Source organism: Pleurodeles waltl, chromosome 6, assembly GCF_031143425.1.
Source record: "Pleurodeles waltl isolate 20211129_DDA chromosome 6, aPleWal1.hap1.20221129, whole genome shotgun sequence".
In the NCBI taxonomy this organism is placed as follows: Eukaryota; Metazoa; Chordata; class Amphibia; order Caudata; family Salamandridae; genus Pleurodeles; species Pleurodeles waltl.
The window spans coordinates 1,081,487,840-1,081,509,252 of NC_090445.1; the positions used below are offsets into that span (position 1 = coordinate 1,081,487,840).

Sequence of the window (21,413 nt, forward strand, 5' to 3'; positions counted from 1 at the left end):
TCACCAGCATCATCATCTTAGCGTTGAGCTCCACCACCTTCCCGGAAACAAGCTGAAGTCAAACCCCTCCTGAAGAAACCCACAGCAGACCCATTTAACCTCAAGAACTACTACCCCATATCGCTCCTCCCCTTCCCAGCCAAGGTACTACAGAAAGCTGTCAGCCAACAACTACCTGAATGCCAACCACCCGCTCTCCACCTCACAATCCAGTTTCCGCTCGAAATACACACACAGCCACAGCCCTTAAAGTTGCCATAGATTATGTCACAGCCATCCTTGGCCGCAGTGAGTCAGCAGCCTTGACACTACTAGACCCGTCAGCAGCCTTCGACACCATCTCCCAACATTTCCTCATCTGAAGGCTTGACCACCATCAGCATCTACGGCAACACCCTCAAGCTGCTATCCTCTTTTCTCACCGGACACACTCAAAAAATCTATCTCCCACCATATACCTCCCACCCAAAGAGCATCTGCGGTGTACCCCAGGGCACCTCACTCAGCCCCACACTGTTCAACATCTACATGACTCCACTGGCACCCAACACTCATAACCATTGTCTCCACATCATCTCCTACGCTGATGACACCCAGCTCATATGCGCCATCACCAAAAACACAGATACTACCAGAGCGAATTTCCAGAAAGCCATGGCCGATGTCGCCGACTGGATGAGAGCAAACTGCCTCAAACTCAACACCAACAAACCCAAAGTCATCCTCTTCGGAACACCAGCTCACCATGGGACGACTCCTGGTGGCCCTCCAACCTCGTACCAGCACCCACCACCCACTCATGCAACCTCTGAATCATCCTCAACAGCGAGCTCTCCATAAAACAATAGGTCAACTTGGTTGCCTCCACCTGCTTCAACACCTTTAGAATGCTCCGTAAGATCTTCAGATGAATCCCAATAGACACCAGAAGAACTATCATCCAGGCCCTCATCACCAGTCGACTGGACTACGGGAACACCCTCTATGCCAGAACGACCACCCTCCGCCTCAGACGCTTCCAAACAATCCAGAACGCAGCAGCTATAATTATCTTGGACCTGCCCAGACGATCCCACATTGCCCCCCACACTGCACTGGCTTCCCGTCAAAAAGATGCCACTTCAAGCTGCTCATGCACACCTACAAGGCCATCCACAACATGGGACCAGAATACCTGAACAACCACCTGACCTTCCACCAGCCACCTTTGTTTTTTCTCCCTGGCTCCCATCCCTGCATCCATCATACCTGAGCTGGAGGACGCTCCTTCTCCCATCTCACAGCCAAAGCCTGGGACGGCCTCCTCCTCCCCCTTTGAATCTCTACCTTTCTTGACAATTTCAGGAGTAGATTCAAGACCTGGCTGTTGAAGTAGCTCCACCTCACGCAGTGCCTGTATACACTTCAGTGTGATTAGCGTGCTTAAAAAGGATTGGTTGATTGTAGTAAGCTGGTGAAGGAAAGTCACTCTTTTTGGCATGGTTACCCCCACTTTTTGCTTATCAGTGATTTTAGACTGTCTTCACTGGTATCCTGCTAACCAAGACCCCAGTGACAGCTCTAAATTTGGTTGCGTTGGTACCCTTTCTACCCCACAACAGGCATACTGGTGTACCCTGTAAGTCCCTAGTATATGGTACCCAGGGCACTGGTACACCAGGGGTACTGCATGGGCTGCAGCATGTACTATGCCACCCATGGGAGCCATGCAAACTGTCTGCAGGCCTGCAATTGTAGCCTGCGTGAGACGATACATGCCACCTTTTACTACTAGTCACTGCACAAGGTCACTGTAAGTCACACCAATGGTCGGATCTCCTAGCCAGAGGACAGGGTGCAGGTACTAGTGAGTGAGGGCACCCCTGCATGAACAGATGCCCCAACGAACTCCAGTTCCAATGCACTGGACTTTGTAAGTGCATGGAAGCCATTTTACACGTGTACTCATAACATACATAATTGTAACTTGAACGTAGGAATGTTTAGTATAAAACATATCAGAATCATACCTCAATACTAAGGCCAGCATTGGTGAGGATTCCATGCTCTCTGGGGGTTCCTTGGAGGACCGCCCAGTATTGCTCCTAGCAGTCTGCCAGCATTTGCTGACAGCCCACGCTGCTGCAACCCTCAAACAGGTTTCTGCCCTCATGCTGCTTAATCAGCTCAAGCAGGTGAAGGCAGAACAAACGATTTTCTGTGGGAGAAGGGGGAACACCCTCTCCCTTGGAAATAGGTGTTACAAGGCTGGGGAGGGGTAGCCTCTCAGTGTCACCGGCTTGCTTTGAAGCGCACATTTCCATGCATAATCAGGTCTGCACCAGTCCAGGGACCCTCCCGCCCCCAGGTCCCTGCTCTAGTGTGAAACGACACAAAGGAAAGGGGAGTGACTACTCCATCACCACCCCAGGTATGGTGCCCAGAGCTCTTCCAGAGGTCTGTGGGGTCTGCCATCTTGAAAGCCACTTGATTCTGCTATCTGGGAAACAACATGTGCAGAGGCCCCTGCGAGCATCTGATTGGTCAGGACAGGTGTCAGACATCAGTGCCCTCTCTGAGAGATAGTCACCCTGCAGAGTGCCAAGCCCAGTTAGGGTATTTAGGGATTCCCTTGTGTCCCCAGATTCGGCATGCAAGACTCCAACCAGGACTCTTCGGCATCAACTTCTGCTCCTGACCACAGAAACCGCTGCTGGACTCCACAGGAGCCAAACAAGCCTGCAACTCCTGAGACTATCTCGCCTTGCAACATTGTTTCTCTGGCTCCTTCCGGCAATTGCAACATTTCCACAGCTGTGCATATTCTGGGGTCGGCAAGACTTCAGCTGCACCAAGAAGGAATCTCCCTTGGAGTGAAGGAGTCACACATCTGCATCAGCAGGCACCTAAGGCAATGACATCCGGCTGCTGGGGATCTGCCCTCCACAGGGACGGCGTGGATCCTCCAACACAGGTGGAGGTTCCGAGTGGTCCTCTCTACCTACTGGGAGACTGCGAGCCCTTGTCTCTTCCTTTAGGACAGAGCCCCTGTGCACCGCGACTCTTGCAGCAACCAAGGCTTGTGGACTCGTGCTCCAAGGGACGTTCAGGCTCCACGTAGCCCCGGCCTCCAGCACTTAATCCTCGAAAGGACAGTCTATCCTCTGCTGCTCCAGCAACATTGGGCTCCTCTCCCGGTGTGCTAATTGGGCCTCACTGCAACTTACTGTGCCTGCTACCAGTGGGTTGCCTGTGGGGGCTGCGACTGCTTCTACTGGCTCACTGAAAGGCTGAGGGTCAGCCCGGACTCCCCTCCAAGGGTCGAGTCCCATGGGTTTGTTGGTGGTTCTCCTGACACTGACCATCTGTGACCCCGCGACCGGCATGGGACATCATCTGCACGACTCCAATGACCTCTCTGCAGCTCCTGGGCTCCACAGCTGATCTTCATCTTCCCTCGTCGATCTGGATCTTTATCCAGAGAAGGGTGGGTAGCGGCTCCTGCCTCACCTGGACACTCCTGCGTGGACTGGACTCTGTCCCCTTCTTTTGCAGGTCCACTTCTCCCGGAATCCACCGTTGGGTTCCACTGGACTGGTCCTGTTCTTGCAATCTTCCTTTTCCAAGTCCCCTTGTTAGTCTTTGGGAAGACCACGCAACTTACCTCTGCTCTCCTGGTCGCTGGTGGTCAACTAAGTACTCACCTCTTGGAGTCCTGTGTTCTCCCAGCTCCCTGATAACTATCCCACATCCTTGGGTGGGGGACCTAAACTCGCATTCCACTGTTTTAGTATATGGTTTGCCCCCCACCCCCGTTAGGGCCCTGGCTATTTTTTGCCATTTCCTGCCAAAGCTTATTTTCCTATGCTTATTCCTATTACTTACAATGTATACAGAGTGTGTACTTACCTCCAGTTGGGGAGGCTGCCAATAAGTGATCTAGTTCAGTGTTACTGTAATAAAGTACCTTTATTATTGCAACACTGATTCCTTTCATGTATAAAAAGTTAGTGTGACTGCTGTGGTATTGTAAGTGCTTTACACTCCTAGATGTGTCTTGGCTACTCACTACAACTGCCACTATCGATCCCTGGCTTCCTAGACACTGTCTCACTAACTAAAAGGGGTTGCCTGGACCTGGTATAAGGTGCAAATAACATGTCAACCAGGCCAGTTTCCTAAGGGTGGGTTCGGTTTGTAGTACCCCTCCCCCCCCCCCAAACACTTTTTTGTGCCTGGTGTCAGTATGTTTCAGACTGTAGTGCACTGGGATCCTGCTAACCAGGGCATTATTGTCAGTGCTCTCTCCCCTAAAATTGTTTGATTGGTTACTTTACACCAACAATTGGCATACTGGTGCCCCCATGTAAGTCTCTAGCATATGGTACTTAGGTACCCCGGTACCAGAGGTCCCCCATGGGCTGCTGCATGCATAGTGTCATACATGGGAGACCATTCAAACTGTTTCTGCAGGCCTGCCATTGCAGCCTGAGTGAGAAGGTGTGTGCACCCTTTCACCACAGATATAAGGCTTCCCTTATATCCTAGTCACTGCACTTAGACACTAAGTCACCCCTCTGGTAGGCCCTTCAGGCCAGGGGCAGGGTGCATGTACCCAAGTGTAAAGGCATCCCTGCATAAGCAGGGTGTCCCTACAGACCCAAGGCTCCATTTCTTGGACTCTAAGTGCGGGGAATCCATATTAAGGTATGGAGCAGACACTGGTCAACATGAGTGGTCCAACTACATAATGGCTTCTCCTAACCTAGGCTTGTTTGGTATCAAGCATGTTGGAATCATGCAACTACACCGATTTCAGTGATAGTTGCATGATACCTTGTACTCTTGGTGTTCCTGAGAGGATTCCCCATTTCTTCCAGTGCAGTCTTATGGGGTCCAGCTGCAAGCCCACACTGCAGCTCACCCCAGACACTGTTCTGCCCTCCTGCTGGTGAGCCTGACTCAGGCCGAAGGGGCAGAACAAAGGATTTCCTGCAAGAGAGGCGTGACCACCTCCCCCTGTGTGTTAGGTGTCTAAGGGCTGGGGTGGCCTCCAAGTGCCACCAAACTGCTTTGTAGGGCACATTTGGTGCCCTCCTTGCATAATCCTGTTTGCACCAGTTCAGAAACTACAAGTTCCCACTCAGGCGAAAAACTGTACAAAAGTCGGGGTAGTGACCATCCCCCTGCCCAGCTCCTCCCCTAGGGAGGTGCACAGAGCTCTGCCAGGTGGCCACTTCATTGTGCCATCTTGGAAACAAGATGGGCAGAGGCCCGTGGGGGCATTTGACTGGTTAGGCCACGTAGATGACGTCCCTGACCCCCTCTGATAGGTGGGTCACTTTAGTGAGTGGCTCATCCCCTTTTTAGGGTTACTTAAGGGCTCCTCCGTGGGCTGGTCTTGAGATTCATTGAGCCAGACTTTACAAGGAACTCTGCAAGACATCTGCTCCTGGCCTCTGGAATTGCTGCTGGTCTGTTTTGGAACAGAAACGTCTGCTTCTGGTGGGAAAGCTCACATTACAACATTATTTCTCCGGATAGCACAAGAATTCTGCAACATCCAAGGCTGTGCATCCTCCAGGGTCACAAGGTTTGGAAGCACAAAGGAATATCCCCTGGAGTGAAGGAGTCACTCCCCTGCATCCGCAGGCTCCTCAAGACGTCGACCGGCTGGTGAGGTCTGCTGTCCCACAGACATCAAAAGGCTCTGCATCACAGGTGCTGGGTCTGTGGCCTTCTCTGGGTCCTGCTTGTCTTCTGACCAACTTGGGAGACTGTGGGCCCTTGGTCCTGCCACTGGACTGGAACCCCTTTGCAGCTAGACTTTCACTTGCCAAGGCTTGTTGGCTCTTCCCCAGGAGATAGATCTTCAGGTGCCAATAAGCCCCAGCCTCCAGCACGCTGCAACTCTAAAATCAGCCCCTGTCCTGAAACTCCTGCAACATGGGACTTCTGTTTTGTTGTGTTAGTGAGGTCTCCTTGTGACTCCCTTTGTCCATCGCCTGGTGGTCACTCGTGGGGGCGCCAATGACTGCTGCAGGCCTTCCTTCCTGCCAAGGGCCAGCGGCGACTCCCCCTCAAGAGTAGAGTCTCTAGGACTGTTGCTGGTCCCCAAACCTCTGCAAATTCCTCCTCAGCTCCTGCATGCATTTGCCAGTGCTTGATGATGACTTGGCTGGTCACTGACCCTACAGTAATCCAGCAACCGTCAAGGAACAGCTAGTAGGCAACTCCTGGGATCTTCTGCAGCTCCTGGACTCCACAGCTGGACTTCATCTTCTACCAACTTGAAGGAACTTCACATCTAAGAGGGTGGGCATTGCCACCTACACAACCTGGGCACCGCCAAGGGGGCTGGACTCTACCCCATTCCTTTTCAGGTCCTCAACATCTGGAATACATCCTTGGGTTCCACCGGCCCACGGGTCGTGAAAGCAAATGGACAATCCGAGGCTTCACGGACTTCAGAGTCCCTTCTCTCCTCTGCATCAGCTGGTGTAGGTACACCTGTCTTCTGGGTAACCTCGGGTGTGGTCACTCTTCAACCTGTCAGTTTCCTCAGGGTCCACTGAGAAGGGTCCTGAATCACACGAATTCCAACCACTACTCCCCGTGCTAACCTATGGGACGGCTGGGTGGGTAACTACCTTGCACCAGGTCTCTGAGGACACTTACCGTTCTTACCTCTGGTGTTTCTTTCTTCCCCGAAGCTAACTACCACACTTACATTGGTTGGGTTCACAATTTTGCATTTTACATTATTAGCATATATTTTGCCTGATCTGCAGTGACAAACCTATCAGAGGGGATCAGGGATGTCACCCACTTGGCGTAATTAGTCAGATGCTCCCAGGGGCATCTGCACATCTTATTTCCAAGATGGCAGAATCAAGTGGCCACCTGGCAAAGCTCCGTGCACCTGCCTAGGGGAAGATCTGGACGGGGGGGGGGGAAGATCTGGAAAAACTTCACCCTAGAACAAGATCAACATCAAGCAGCAGAATCAAGTCTTGTGGTGCTTCTAGTAGGATAACATGCCCTTATCCTTGGAAGTTCTCACTTCAAAGTCTAGCCTGCTGCAGGCAAGCTGGAGCAAGATCAGGAAGAGAGAGAGCAGTGACAAGCCCGGCATTCATCACAGGCCCCTGCCACAAATAGCATTACCTCATTGAAAGTCCAGGCATGTACAGGGCGCCACTTATCACATCATGCTTGGGCAGGCACTAAGATAGTTGTGTGTGCTCCAGAATTCTTGCTGCAGGAATGACCACTTTATACCCTGAAGCCAGGGAGGCATACCACCAATACACTAAACAGGTAGGGAAAGAGGTCTACTCTGGATCTACAACAAACAAGGAAAAACAAGCTCAACTCAGTACGAAAGGGTGGTGCAATATACAGCTCTGTGACCTAATGTCCAGGACGTATTATAGAATCACATCAAAGCTGTGGTACTACATACCCGGGGCAGGAGAACTATTTAAACTTTCCTGGATTCAGTCAACTACCTGGCTGATATTCAAGAGTTAAAAATCTGTTTATGGAAGCATCCATCAGAGATCTTAAGCTAATAGTCCATTTGCAGCATGTGGAAACTAAAGTGACCCCAAATGGCTCTCAATAAAGAAGTCAGATGAGTAACAAAATACACATGGGGAGCTCATATTGTAAAGGGGACCTGGCCTTAAGGTTTGGGTCATGGAGGGGACAACAGTGACTTGCAGATAAATTATAGGCTACTTTAAAAATGGAACAATTGGACCAAACAGAGTAATTTATAACTGTATTCAAATTGATTAAATTATTTCTACCAATTACTTTTGTGCTGTCTACCCTTCTTTCGCGAGACCTTTGGATTTGCAGAGGGCTGAATTTAAGACTTCAAATGTGACTCTTAATACACAGAAAAAGCATGAAAAAGACAGCTATCAATCATTTATGCCCAATAATCAGGTTTTAGGTATAAGTACACAAGAGAAAATTGTGCCAGTGATCCCCAACAACAAATCCAGAGACAAGAAAGCACACCTATATCTTACCATCTCCTTCCATAGTGAAAGTTATGCAACATAAAAATTCACAAACCCCCTCTAATAAATCCAGACACAATATGACATGACCAGGATATTATTACACTCCTGATGAAGCAAATGTCATGAATTTATCATGTAAATTAAAGAATGACGTTAGCAACCATCTGCAGAATCTCACCTGCCAGAGAAGAACTCCTCCATTGCTTTCCGGGCCTGACTGCTTTCCAGTTGCTTTTCCAAATGTTGCAGACACTCTTCAAGGATAGACTCATCAAGCCCACTACAGAGTAACAAGGGAAAATAAATGAAAACCAGCAATGGCTACCATCCCTCAAGGTAACAAATGTGAAAAAATACAACTTACTTACCTGGAACATCCATCAATAAGTCCATTGGAACAACACTTTTTTAATCTAGTGGAGTCTAGCTGTTACCAAAGTTGCAGGCTTTTTTCTGCAATACGGTTACTTCCTAATTCCCTTTTAACATAGGACAAATTCCAGGCATCTTGACATTAAAACCAAAGTTGACTTCTGCGATGGACCTCTATTGTTCTCTCACGTAACAGTTAGTAGAAAGGCATTCCGGCGGTCTAATGCACAGAACAAAACCTCAATTAGGACAGACCAGGTCATTTGTTGTAAAGCCATTGTCTGAATAGCTCCTTTTTGACATTATATTGCTCCACTTCGAGCAATGGTCTGTGCTGCACTGTTGTAGCATGCCCAATGATGTAGCATGCCACTATTTAGTGGGTGACGGCAATTTAAAAAACAGAGGGTTTCCCCACACAGGGGGGATGCTTTGTTTTAAATGTAAATCCTCTATCCTTTTCGTGTGCGCAGTCGAATTGTATTCTGAGAATTCTCTCCGAAATTGCTCCCCTGTGCTGCTAGGTGTTGTAGTGTTGCTCAATGACAATAGCACATAGTGCATGCACTGCAGTATAGAGGCACCACCCCAGGCGCTGACATCCATTTTTTCAATTACTTCTCTTTTGTGCCATGATCATCCTAAAGGAATTGTACATGACAGTGTGATGAGAGCTAACTTGGGATCTTGTTACTATGTGCAGATGCCCACTCCACAGAGCAGGGAGCCAAGAAGGCAATGAGTAAGAACTGGTTACTTACTTGTAATCTAGATTCTGCATCATAGTAGTTTTACTGAAGCCATAAACATCAGACTATAGCTTTAGCATTGTCCATAAATCTCCAAGTATCCAACAAGTCCTCAAGCTGCTGATAACTTTCTGGTAGCCGACAAACAAGGCTTTCAGAAATGTAGTCATTAGAAACATGAGAAAAAACACCTTTTCTCAGGCTTCCCTGCAGCAACTTGACTATCAGTAGCAATGAGAAAAAACAATGTAAGCCATAGAGGGTTTCATTTTGAGAGTGGAAAATGTGTACTGTGCTTTTTAGACCTTCAGGACCTTCTGACACCCATGAAGCCTTGCACTGGCAGCTGGCCTTAGAATCCATTAATTTCAGAGGAGTAGTGGATGCAGAGAATGGTAATTTTTTATTTTTTTATTTTTTATTTTTTATACACATCCAAGAAATAAAGCCAGTGACAGAAGGAAAGAGGTTGTTTAACTTCATTGAAGATGCCTATGATGCATAACCACAAATAACTATTTTTTTGCATCATAGGATCTTTATCGATAGTTGAAAATAAATATTACAATAGAATAGCAAACAGTAACAGAAAATAAAACAACTAGCAGCTCTTGGGCACAACCTATGAAAAACACTGAAGAGCATATATATTCTTTCTTTAAACTAGATTAAAAGATAATTTACAGATGTTTCACAAAATACAGAGGTGGTCTTTGTATTTGTATCAAGGAAACAGGGTTTCGTAAATGTGTGTACAGACTTCCAGGTAGCCCCTTTATAAATTCCAGCTAGAGGAACATTTCTTACCCAAGCTGTGGTGGCAGCTTTTCTTCATGTGGTGTGGCAAAAGGTTTGTTTGCTAATTGAGTGCACAGAACTATACAAGTCCTATCCACCAGAAAATGTGCTGTTTAGAAGTTGACGGACCTTGTCGTATGTGACCATACTAGACAAATAGGTACGTGGACGTTTTGTTTTTGTAACTTATTTTTATTAGTTCTCTTCTGAAGACCATTACTTAACATTTCAACATCAAGGGCTAGTTACACCGTTCTTGATTCATCTGTTCTTATCCTTGGGCTCAACTATTAAGTCGAGCATAGCAGAGTGCAAGCACTGCTTTTTCGGCATGTTGGTATCTGTGTGTGCTTTTACCAACACCCACCTCATGCCCATCACTTTCAAATGTTCATGGCCTTGCCTTTCAAGAATGCTTGGTTATCAATGGTAAATGTTTTACGTTTGTCCCTCCTTGGGGCGGTTTTGTTACCACCTTGGGGACCAACCCTGTTACATGGATAATTGCATGTTTGCCGGTATGTTTCACTGCAAGAAAACTTTTCCCCTTTGGTGTGTCTCCTTCACGCTCAAGCGGCTGAGGCGCTTTGAATTGGTTTGCTTTTGTAAACTGTTTTACTTTTCATTTTCAATGTACATGGCAAGAAAAGTTTAGTTCGAAATTTACAACGCCAATAACTAACTTGAGCAAACGAGAGACCCATTTCATTGCAAATGTTTGTGTTTTTTTTGGGGCTAATCCAACCCTCCAAAGAACTCTCTTCCCTCTGCACCCCAATGCCCCACCCCTTTGCCTCCCTCTTGACAAAGCGTACTGGGATCCTGCTAACCAGACCCCGGCACTAGTGTTTTTTCCATAAAACTGTACCATTGTTCCCACAATTGGCACACCTCTGGACACAGCTAAGTCCCTTGCAAACGGTACCAGTAGTACCGAGTGCTCTGTGACCAGGGAGGGTGCCTAAGGGCTGCAGCATGTACTGTGCCACCCTAAGGGACCCCCCCCCCCCCACCAAGCACATAAACACTGCCATTGCAGACTATGCTGGTGGGGAGGTAAAAGGTAAAATCGACATGGCATCCATCTCAGGGTGCCATCCCATCAACCACAGCTTGTGGCATAGGCAAGCCACCCGTCTAGCGCAGTTTTGCCATATTAAGTACATAGGCTGGGAGTTTGTCATTATGAACTCCACAGCTCCATGATGCCTTCACTGAAGGCTAGGGAGTTGGGTTTATTGTATAAAGTACCCAGAGGACATCTTAGAGATGTCCCCTGTATTTTACCCAACCCTTCAGTGTAAGGCTGACCAGTCTAACAGCCTGCAACTAAAAGACTAGTTCCTGACCCCATTGGGTGAGAGGCTTTGTACTCTCTGGAGTCGGGAGTGCTTCACACCTCCCCCTGCCAGAACTGCAACACTTGGAGATGAACCTCAAAAGCTCAGGTCTCCTGTTACAGCGCCCTAGGCTACTCCAGCTAATGGAGATGCCTGCTCCCCGGACAAAGCCCCACGTTAGGCGGCAAGTCCGGCAGGAAAAGGTGGTAAAACAGGGAGAAGAGACTACTCCAGCTAGGACCACACCTACGGAGTCTGGAACTGAGGGTTAGAAATGTGTCGCTGCCCAAAGTGAGTGTGCACAGAAAGGGTGCAGCAACCCACAGGGACAGTAGCCACTGGCTACTGCCCTCTGACCCTTGTAACACCCCTAAATCTAGGATTTAAGGGCAACCAAGAACCTAGCTTATGACCTCAAGACAAGAAGGAAGAACTGCTAAGCTGACCACTTCTAACCACCCCAGTTCTTATAGGATTCCAATGTATCCCCAACACCAACTTTGACCTCTGCACCCAGCTGGCCCGTGTTGCTGGGGGTGCACTTTTGGGGTCAGCCTATACCTTGACCATTGGACATCCTGAAACTTAAGACTGGGATCTTAAGTTGGGTACTTACCTGTTTTCTGTGGGGTTACTCTCCTGACTGTTTCTAAATTGGTTTGGAATTTTTCTTCTGTTAAGTTATCACTTTATTATTGTTTGTGTGCCGCCTAAATATTATACACATTGCCTCTAAGTTAATCCTGACTGCTTGTTGTGCAAGCTACCCAGGGTTTAGGACAGGTTAATTTGGTGATGGTTCCTGTTGCTTGACCAAGACTCCCACCACAGTCAACCAACAACCAAAAGTCTCACATGTGGCAGTCTGGAATGGAGTTCTTTCAATCATGAATCAAACCTTCTTAAGGAAGATTGACAACAGAGAAGGCCCCAGAAGTGACAGTCTCTCTGAACAGAGCATAACATTTTCATTAGCCCAAAGTCATGCTATGAAATGTTGCAGGATACAGATTGTTTAACCTATGGGGCTGGAGAATACGAATGGGCCAGAAGCAGATACCACAATGCGTAAACCTACAGCTTGGTGGAGACAATGCTGAATCAGACTGAGAGAAAAACAGTATCATTGGAACCGATGCCCATGGTCATTAGCAGTCATAAGAGGAACACTATACCTCTCCGCACAAAAAAAAAGTCTTAAAAAAAAAACAAGTTGTACTTGTACAAGTCCAAGCCCAAAACTTGATGGCGAAATTATGAAGAGCATGTGCAGCTACAGATGCATCAAACATTGTTTCAGCTGGATGCATCCTTCTGCAGACATTCATCACTCCAAACCGTGTTGAGATTCATTCCCATCCTTAGTGTGGCTTTTGTAAGATATGTTATGTACTGTGCCCATTACACTATTAATATCATCTGCAATGATTTGTAACAAATCCGATTTTTCTAATAACTTTGGACATACCTCCTTTAATACAGCCTTGTATTGTCAGTGGTGCATACATGCTGACTAATGTGAAAGTTTGCCTTCCCACATGTTGTAGTCACTACACTGTGGCACCCATTTAGGTCTTATGTCTTCAATGGCGTGAAGGAGAGCCCCTTCTTGGCCATAATTGCTACCTGCCTTGATGCCCTTGTGAATCCTGCAGAGGTTACTAGTTTGTATGTCTCCCCACCCCCCGCCCGTCAAAATCTACATCCTGTACTCCCCACAGGTATCCTATAGAATAGAACCACTTCAGCAGTCAGTCTTCTCAAATATTGTTCCACCATTCCAGGTTTAATATCTCTCAGACCATATATTTCCCATGACATACTGCAACAAGTTTTGGTGGTGGGCTCGTTACCTACCTGAGTGTAGGAAAAGGTCTCTGATGGCATGGTTACCCCCTGACCTTTTGCCTTTTGTTGATGGTAGTTCTGATTGAAAGAGTGCTGGGACCCTGCTAACCAGGCCCCAGCGTTCTTTCCTTAAACTGTACATTTGCTTCCACAATTGGCACAGCCCTGGCACACAGATAAGTCCCTTGTAAATGGTACCCCTGGTACCAAGGGCTGTGATGCCAGGGAAGGTCTCTAAGGGCTGCAGCATGTGTTCTGTCACCCTGGGTACCCCTCACGCAGCACATGCACACTGCCTCACAGCTTGTGTGTGTTGGTGGGGAGAAAATAACTAAGTCGACATGGCACTCCCCTCAGAGTGCCATGCCAACCTCACACTGCCTGTGGCATAGGTAAGTCACCCCTTTAGCAGACCTTACAGCCCTAAGGCAGGGAGCACTATACCACAGGTGAGGGTGTATGTACATGAGCAAAAGGCCCCTACAGTGTCTAAGCAAAACCTTAGACATTGTAAGTGCAGGGTAGCCATAAGAATATATGGTCTGGGAGTTTGTCAAACCCAAACTCCACAGTTCCACAATGGCTACACTGAAATCTGGGATGTTTGGTATCAAACTTCTCAGCACAATAAATGCACACTTGCATTTATTGTAAAATGCACCCAGAGGGCATCTTAGAGTACTGTACGAGAAGGTTGATAGTCTAGGCAATGTACTCAAGCCAAAAAGACTTCCAGGCTCAAGGGAGAAAAATGGCCCTCTCTGAACGTCTGTTGGACAAAGTAGGGGTGCTTGTTAAACATATGCACAGACACCCACATGGCAAATGTCCAGGACAGGCACTCGCCTGGCCAACTTCACAATTCAAACCATGAACCTTGCAGAAGGAATCTTCATGACCCTCTTCCAAGACAATGTGTAGCATTTGTTTATGCAGAGGACAATCCACCTCTTTAGCACCACTTTAACTTTTCTGTTCCTAACAAAACCCCACAAAGAGGCGGTTGTCTACACGGTGGTCCCTGGTGCGATCACTGTAAAAAGTAAAGGCAGTTTTAGGGTATGGCGATGAAGCACTGCCTTCAAGGGTGTGGCGGAGCAAAAAAGGCAAGTAGGGTGACAATGTCCAAAATTAAAAGGCAATGCTACCTTTAGGAGGATGGCAGCGTGAATCTTCAGTGCTTGCAGTTCACTTACACTGCATGATAAAGCGCTAGTGATGTGAACAACTGTTTTGACTAGTAGAAGCCAAAGGAACCACTGCAAGGCACAACTGGTGTGCACATAATGAAAATGAGTATCAAACTGAGGTCCCATTATGACATGACAAAGGGTTTCAGAGGAAAGTTCTTAGACTTCTTAGGAAATGCATCAGAACAGGTGATTTGAAAAGATAAGGTTGAGCTGGTAAACACCAAAAAGTCAAAGTGGTCGACATGTATCCTTTAACTGTCCCCCTTGCACACCCTTGCTGTGTCAAAAATAAAACATGTCAAAAAGACTGGTCTATCGAGGATGAAGAAGCTGGATCCCACATGCAATAAATTTCTCCCAGCACAAATGCATTTTATTGAAGGATGTATAGAATTAAGGATGACTTCCACTACCGCAGCTGACAATTCAAAAGAGCACAGCTGTTGCACTCAATTGCCATGCATGGATGTGCAGGTCGCAATGGTTAAAGTAAAAAACTCTCTCAAGCTGCTGAGACCAGAAGTCCTCCAGAAAAGGTACTTGATCATAAGGCCAACATTCAGGCCAGAGACCTCTGGATACCGCACTTCACTGATGTAGGAGGCTGGCCCTCTTTGTAGTGTGCAAAACTAGGCACACTGTGCAGGTGGTCCAGGCAACCACACGTTGGCTTTGAGAGGCAAAAATCAGATCACCTAAAGCTCAAATTTGTAGGTAGCTTGGTCGAGCAAGATAATCTTGGAGAGGTGCAAAGCATTTATTGTACTCACAGTATCAATCATGTATCTCACACATTCGAAGGAATAACTCTAAACCAATTTGTAAAAATACTTCAGATTTTTATATACATCTTAAGACCAAGAATATCAAAATTGGTTAAATATTCTTTAAGATATGGATTTTTGAAGTGTTAATGAAATGCTGTCTTTCTGTGCGTAATTAAGCACCATAGGAATCAATAGACAGTCACTTTTAAAAATACATATAAAATCGCACAGTGGGTTTTTCCAGGTTGGTTGAGGTAGTCTGTGGGCACTATCAGCTGGAGAGGCTTGGGCAGCTCCTGGTTCCAGTGGGAGCAGCGTTGAAAAGTCTTTTGGAGCAGGTGCAAGGCCACTGAGGGGGACCACAAGGAAAAGGGTGGTTCTTGCAAATTTAAAGGTGGTGCCTTGTGGTGTCGAGGTCGCAAGGGGTGTGGGACCCTGGGGGCCTAGCTGGTTCCTCGTTACAGAGTACTGGGCGGCCAGATGCAGAGGGAGTTGGTGATCCAGGAGCTGGGTGCGACAGAGTCCTTTGGAGCTGGAGATAAATCTCTTTAAGGGCTGCTTTACAGGACAACGGGGGAACTCTGGCAGGAGATCCGGGGTGTCCGTAAAGTCCCTTGAATGGGGCTTCTTCTGGCTCCTTTTTTTTTTTTTTTTTTTTTTTTTTTTTTAAGCGGGGCGAGTGGTTCTGGTTTTCTTATTGTCTGACATCAGCTAACCAGTACCAAGGGTATTAGTATGGTATGGCCACCAGGGGGTTCAATGCCATCAAACTTGGCAAACTTGAAGGGTTTGTCCTGGGGTTGTCTGTGTGTCATCGGGTCCGGCTGCGACTTTGGGTTAGGGAGATATCGGCCGGTCAGTGAAGTGACCCTCACTGGGTTACTGGTTCTTTGTTGGTTGCAGAGTGGTACCTCCACTCAGGGGAGATTTGTGAAGCCTGGCGGTCCTCTGGGTTTCTTGATGTCAGTCCAGTGTCCAGCTCCTCCGCAGCAGCGTTCGTCGGGTCCTAGGTGCAGCACGCAGGGTTTGGCACCTTTCTCTTGTACAGCAGTCCAGTTCTCGTGCTCTGGTTCTTTGGGCTACTCTTTTTGTCCTTTTGAAACTAACTTCTTTATCCAGGGATGCCCACTAAATACCGAATTTAGTGGGTGTTTTAGGGTGGAACCTGGTAGTGTCCAAAGAGACACTTACCTTTGCGTGGCTACACCCACTATAGTGACCATTTCCTGTGGGAAGGGTCACTGCCATAAAGCTAATTAGCTGTTTTCTTTGCATCCAAGATGGAAGAAAATGAAATAGAGGCTCTCCCTTGCATGCAAAACCTTAGAGGTGGTGCACACCAGGTGAGGCCACTCCTACCCTTTGTTAGTGTTCCTGCCTTTGCTCCCGCCAAAAGTGGGGGCTTGCAAAGGGGGATGTCAGCTGCTGCTAGCAGCAGGGTTGCGGGTCGAGGTTCAAGGGTGGTAAGGCCTCTGAAGTGCACCAGCAGGGCAGTGCACATTACTAGGGAAGGGGCTATTAGCACCTCCACCCAGGAAGGGCATTGTTTTACAAACCAGAGATACAGGGCTCTCCCCTAGAGTCCTAATTAGGATGTCTTATGTTTGGTCTGCTCTGCCTTATCTGAGAACTCCAGACAGGAGAGGGAAAGGTGTGAATGCTTGCAGGAGACCCCGTGTCCCATCACAATCGCCAAGCATACCCTGTGACTTTCCAGGAGGAAACTCTAGTGCGAGGTAATTTTGACATTACATGTTCTTGACTACAGTGAACAGATGTAAGTTCAGCCCGTCTGCTCTAGAGATCAGGAACTGTGTCAGTTGACTAGTTATCGAGAGGATCTAGTGCTGATAAAGCAACCATCAATACTGCAAGTTCTCCTGGCACAAAACTCAAATCCCCACTTTGCTTGATTTGTTACAATACCATATGGAAGGCCTGCTGTTCATAAGGACCTACAACAGCCCCCCGATGGTTGGCAGATGTTTTTTTATGGCCAACAAAGTGCACAAAACTACAGGAGATTGATATGCAGCTGGCGCTCTGACAGAGAACAGAGATTTCTACTTCTAACAGATTAAACCATCAGCAATGCATATGTCACAACAGGTAAGTCTGGGTGGAGAAAACGGAGAGTGGCCTACTGTATGTCAAGCTGGTGTCAATCTGACACTAAGGTAGATCCTGGGCAGTCTCCTGCGAGACTTCAGACTGAGACAGTCAGGTTGCCTAGATGCAGAGAGCACTGAAGGACAAGTAACTTGTATTTGGTAACACCTTATCTTGTAGAGACTATGGCCATCATTAGAACACTGGCAGTAAACACCGTCAAACGCCACAGGGACAGCCGCCAAAATACCATCGCCGCGGCTACCAGCCATCTGCCATATTATGACCGTACCGGAATTCCACCAGAAGGATGGCGGAACTTCGGCTGCGGCCATGGTGGTGGATGGCGGTACGGTGGCGGTATGGTAGACCGCCGCAGACCGTATCATGACAGGATACGGCCTGGCGGTGTTCTACTGGCGGACGCTGCTGCTGGTAGCAGCGCCCTGTCCCGTCTCCTGCCAGAAGACCTCCTGAAATCAGGTAAGTTGGGTGCTCCGACAGGGGAGGGGGAAGGGAGTTGGGGGTGTGTGTGCTTGTATGTTCCTGCGTGCGTGAATGCAGGTGCATGTTGTGCATGTGTAGATGTGTGAGTGCGTGTGTGCTTGTATGTAAGTAAGTGTGTTTGGATGTGTGTGAATGGATGTATGCATGTGGGTATGAGTGTGTATACAATGGTGTGAGTATGCTGGGGGGGGGGGTGTGCGGGGGTGTGTGTGTGTGTGTGTGTTGGAGGGGGTAAACAACACTTGGGAAGGGAGGCAGCGAAGGCCCCTATCAGTGACAGGGAAGAAATTCCCTGTCACTGATCGTGCCTATTGTCATGGTTTTCGTGGCAGTAAGGAAGCCACAAAAACCATGGCGGTAGAGGGGTTCATAATCCCACGGGAAGGCTAGTAACGGCCGCCGGGCTGGAGATTGAAGTCTCCAGCCTGGCACCCGTTACCACCGTGGCGGATGGAGTGGTACATTGCCGCTTTGGCTTGAGCCAAACCCCCAATGTCATATTATGGGGAAAAGTACCGCCAGCCTTTTGGCAGTACTTTTCTCCCTTAAACGGCTGTCCGCCAGGGTTGTAATGGGGGCCTATATCTTGCTGCAGATTCAGACCTAGGTTCAGAGAAGCCTTTATGTAGTTAGACCATGCCTGTTGACCAGTGTTCACAACATACCTCAAGATGGCTTCCCCACACTTACAAAGCGCAGAAAATGGAGTCTCAGGTTTGTAAGGGTACCCTATGCAGAAAGCTGGCCTGGTGTGTGTGGGGAGCACCTATGGTGTTAATGGATACCTGGACCTGGTATAAGGTGTTATTAGTGAAATGTAGACCGTATCTAGGAAGCCAGGGTTCTTTAGAGGTAGCTTTGGATGAGCAGCCAAGACTTATCTAGGAGACATGCAAAGCTTACGCAATACCACTATAGTTACACAGCACTTACATGAAACAACCACACAGTGTTACAAAAATAAAGGTACTTTATTATAGTAACACAAATACCAGAATACTCAATATGCAGTCCCACAACTGGTGGTAAGTAAACACTATTATATACACATTAGCAATCAGTAAATAGTATAGGAATCAATAGGCATTGGTAAAAGCAATAGCAAACAGTGTGGGCCATATACTAAAAAAGTTGAATGTGAAAGTCAGTCCCCCACCCAAGGAGGTAGAATCAGTAGAGGGGAGCTGGAGGAACTAGGAATTCCAAGAGGTGAGTACCAGGGTGCCCCCAGCGACCAGGAGAGAAGAGGTAAGTACCTGGTTTTCCCCAAAACCAACAGAAAGAATTTGGAAAAGGACTGTGCAAGACCCAGACAACACTACAAGAAACCAAAGGTGGATCCTCACAGAAAAGGTCCTGCAAAAGAAGGGGACCAAGTCCAGTTCAAGTTGGAGTGTCTGGCTGTGGCAGGAGCCACTACCCACCCTTCTGTGGATGCAGGACCAGGTCGACGGTGGATGAACAAAGTCAGCAGTGCAGCACAGGAGCAGAAGAGGAGTTCCAGAAATGATGCAAGTAATGTCCCACGTCGGCAGTTGCGATGCAGTCAGTCAGAGGTACTGGAAACCACCAACAAGTCTTGGCAAATGCCAGAGTCTGAGTCAAAGGTTTTGCAAGGCTGAAGAGGACCAGCAAGGTCCAGGGGTGACCATCAGCAGCTGGGAGAGTCACAAGAAGAGGAAGCAGCCTTCACAGGTGATCCACATGCAGCAGACGCAGAAGTCACAGTGAGGCAAACTCAGCAAACCTGAAATGGAGTCCCACCTCGCTAGAGCAGCCGGTCAGGAGACTGTGCTTTGGAGGAAGGAGTGCTGGGGCTACACAGAACCTGAAGATCCATTGGAGGAGGAACAAACAAGTCTTGGTAGCTCGAAGAGTCGCAGTGCCCAGAGGTACTGTCCTGCAAGGAAAGGGCTTACCGTCTCCCAAGTTGGGCAGGTGGTAGGTGGTAGAGAGGACAAAGGGGACCACTCAGGACCACGAACAGTGATGCAGTATCCACGCACTTCCGAAGGAAAGGGGATCCACACAGATGGTTGCCGCTGTAGTTGGTGCCTGCGGATGCAGGGGGAATGACTCCTTCACTCCAAGGGAGATTCCTCCTTGCTTCTAGTGAAGCCTAAAGACTGGTTGCCCTCAGGGGATGCACAGCCAGGGAAATTATGCTGGAAGGAGCAGGAGAAACAATGTTGCAAAGAGGACTTGTCCCTGGAGTTGCAGATTGTCGGTTCCACAAGGACCCCTTTGTAGTCCCACTGGCCAGAAGATGAAGATAACAATGTAGAGGAGTCCTGCTGAAATCTTGCACATCGAATTTGAGGACCTATCAAAGAGGGAGACCCTAGATAGCTTGGGGGGGGGGGGGAGGAGAGGAAATCGGTCACTTAGCAGGGTGACCACCTATTAGGAGGAGGCTGTGATGTCACCTGCCAGACCTGGTCACTCAGATGCTCCCAGGGGCCTCTTCCCACCTTGGATTCAAGATGGCAGTAGCAAGTGGCCACCTGGAGGAGCTCTGGCCATTTCCATTGTCCAGTTTCAGCCAGATCAGGGACTGGGGGTCCCTGGACAGGTGCAAAAGCGATTTAGCAAGGAGGGCACCAAATGTGCCCTTCAAAGCATACCGGTGGCTTGAAGAGGCTACCACTCCCAAGCCATGTAACACCTATTTCCAAAGAAGAGTGTGTTACCTTCCTCTCCTACACAAAGGTCTGGTCAAACAGCAGGAGCACAGAAACCTGTCCAAGAAGTGGCAGCAGCACGGGCTGCTCGGAAACCCCAGAAGGCTAGTAGGAGCAATGCTGGGGGTCCTCTTAGGAGCTCCCAGAGCGCATGGAATCATACAACCAATACTGGCAATAGTATTGTAGTATGATTCCGACATGTTTAATACCAAACATGCCCAGGTTCGAAGTTACTACTATGTAGCTGGACACAGGTAAAATGGCTTCCTCACACTTATGAAGTCCTGGAAAATGGAGCTGAAGTTCGTAGGGCCACCTCTGCTCATGCAGGGGTGCCCATACACACAGGTATCTGCACCCTGCCCTCTGGGTTAGGAGGGCCTACCATAGGGGTGACTTACAGTGATCTGTTGTGAAAGGGTGCACTCACCTTTTCACGCAGGCTGCAATGGCAGGCCTGCAGACACATTTTGCATAGGCTCCCATGGGTGGCACAATACATGCTGCAGTCCATGGGGAACCCCTGGTGGCCCAATGCCATGGGTAACCAAGTACCATATACTAGGGACTTACATGGGGGCACCAGTATGCATTTGTGGGGTGTGCAAAGTCCAAAGCAACCAAATTTAGAGGGAGAGAGAGCACAGTCACTGGGGTCCTGGTTAGCAGGATCCCTGTGGACACAGTCAAAACACACTGACTGCAGGCAAAAAGTGGGGGTAACCATGCCAAAGAGAAGGTACTTTCCCCACAGGTATTCCAATCAGCATGGTCCCAGTTGAGAGCTCCTGACCAAATGGGGCCCGAAGGAGATTAGCTGTGCGAACAAGTACATCATAGCCTCCTAGAACTCCTGAATCTGAGCAGTAGCAGTCCCAGGACTGGGAAGAGTGGGCTGTGGCGGGATTGGTGACCAACTCCAACAGACAACTTTGGGAGTAAGTTGTGGAAGCACAAAGACCTTGCACTGTTTTGGGAGATTTGAGATGGCCTGACAGTGAAGAAGCCTATATGGAAAACTAATTTTTCTT

The 21,413-nt window shown here is 48.3% G+C and overlaps 1 protein-coding gene across 17 annotated transcripts in view; it reads right to left on the bottom strand.

The window, feature by feature from the left end:
* Positions 1-21,413, bottom strand: part of UBR4 (ubiquitin protein ligase E3 component n-recognin 4) — a 1,862,787-nt gene that overhangs the window by 1,291,282 nt on the left and 550,092 nt on the right. For all 17 annotated transcript variants that reach the window (XM_069240131.1, XM_069240143.1, XM_069240141.1 and 14 more), the window contains exon 30: positions 8,194-8,295. In XM_069240131.1, coding sequence (XP_069096232.1) covers positions 8,194-8,295 — 102 coding nt within the window. The remainder of the gene's footprint in view (positions 1-8,193; positions 8,296-21,413) is intronic.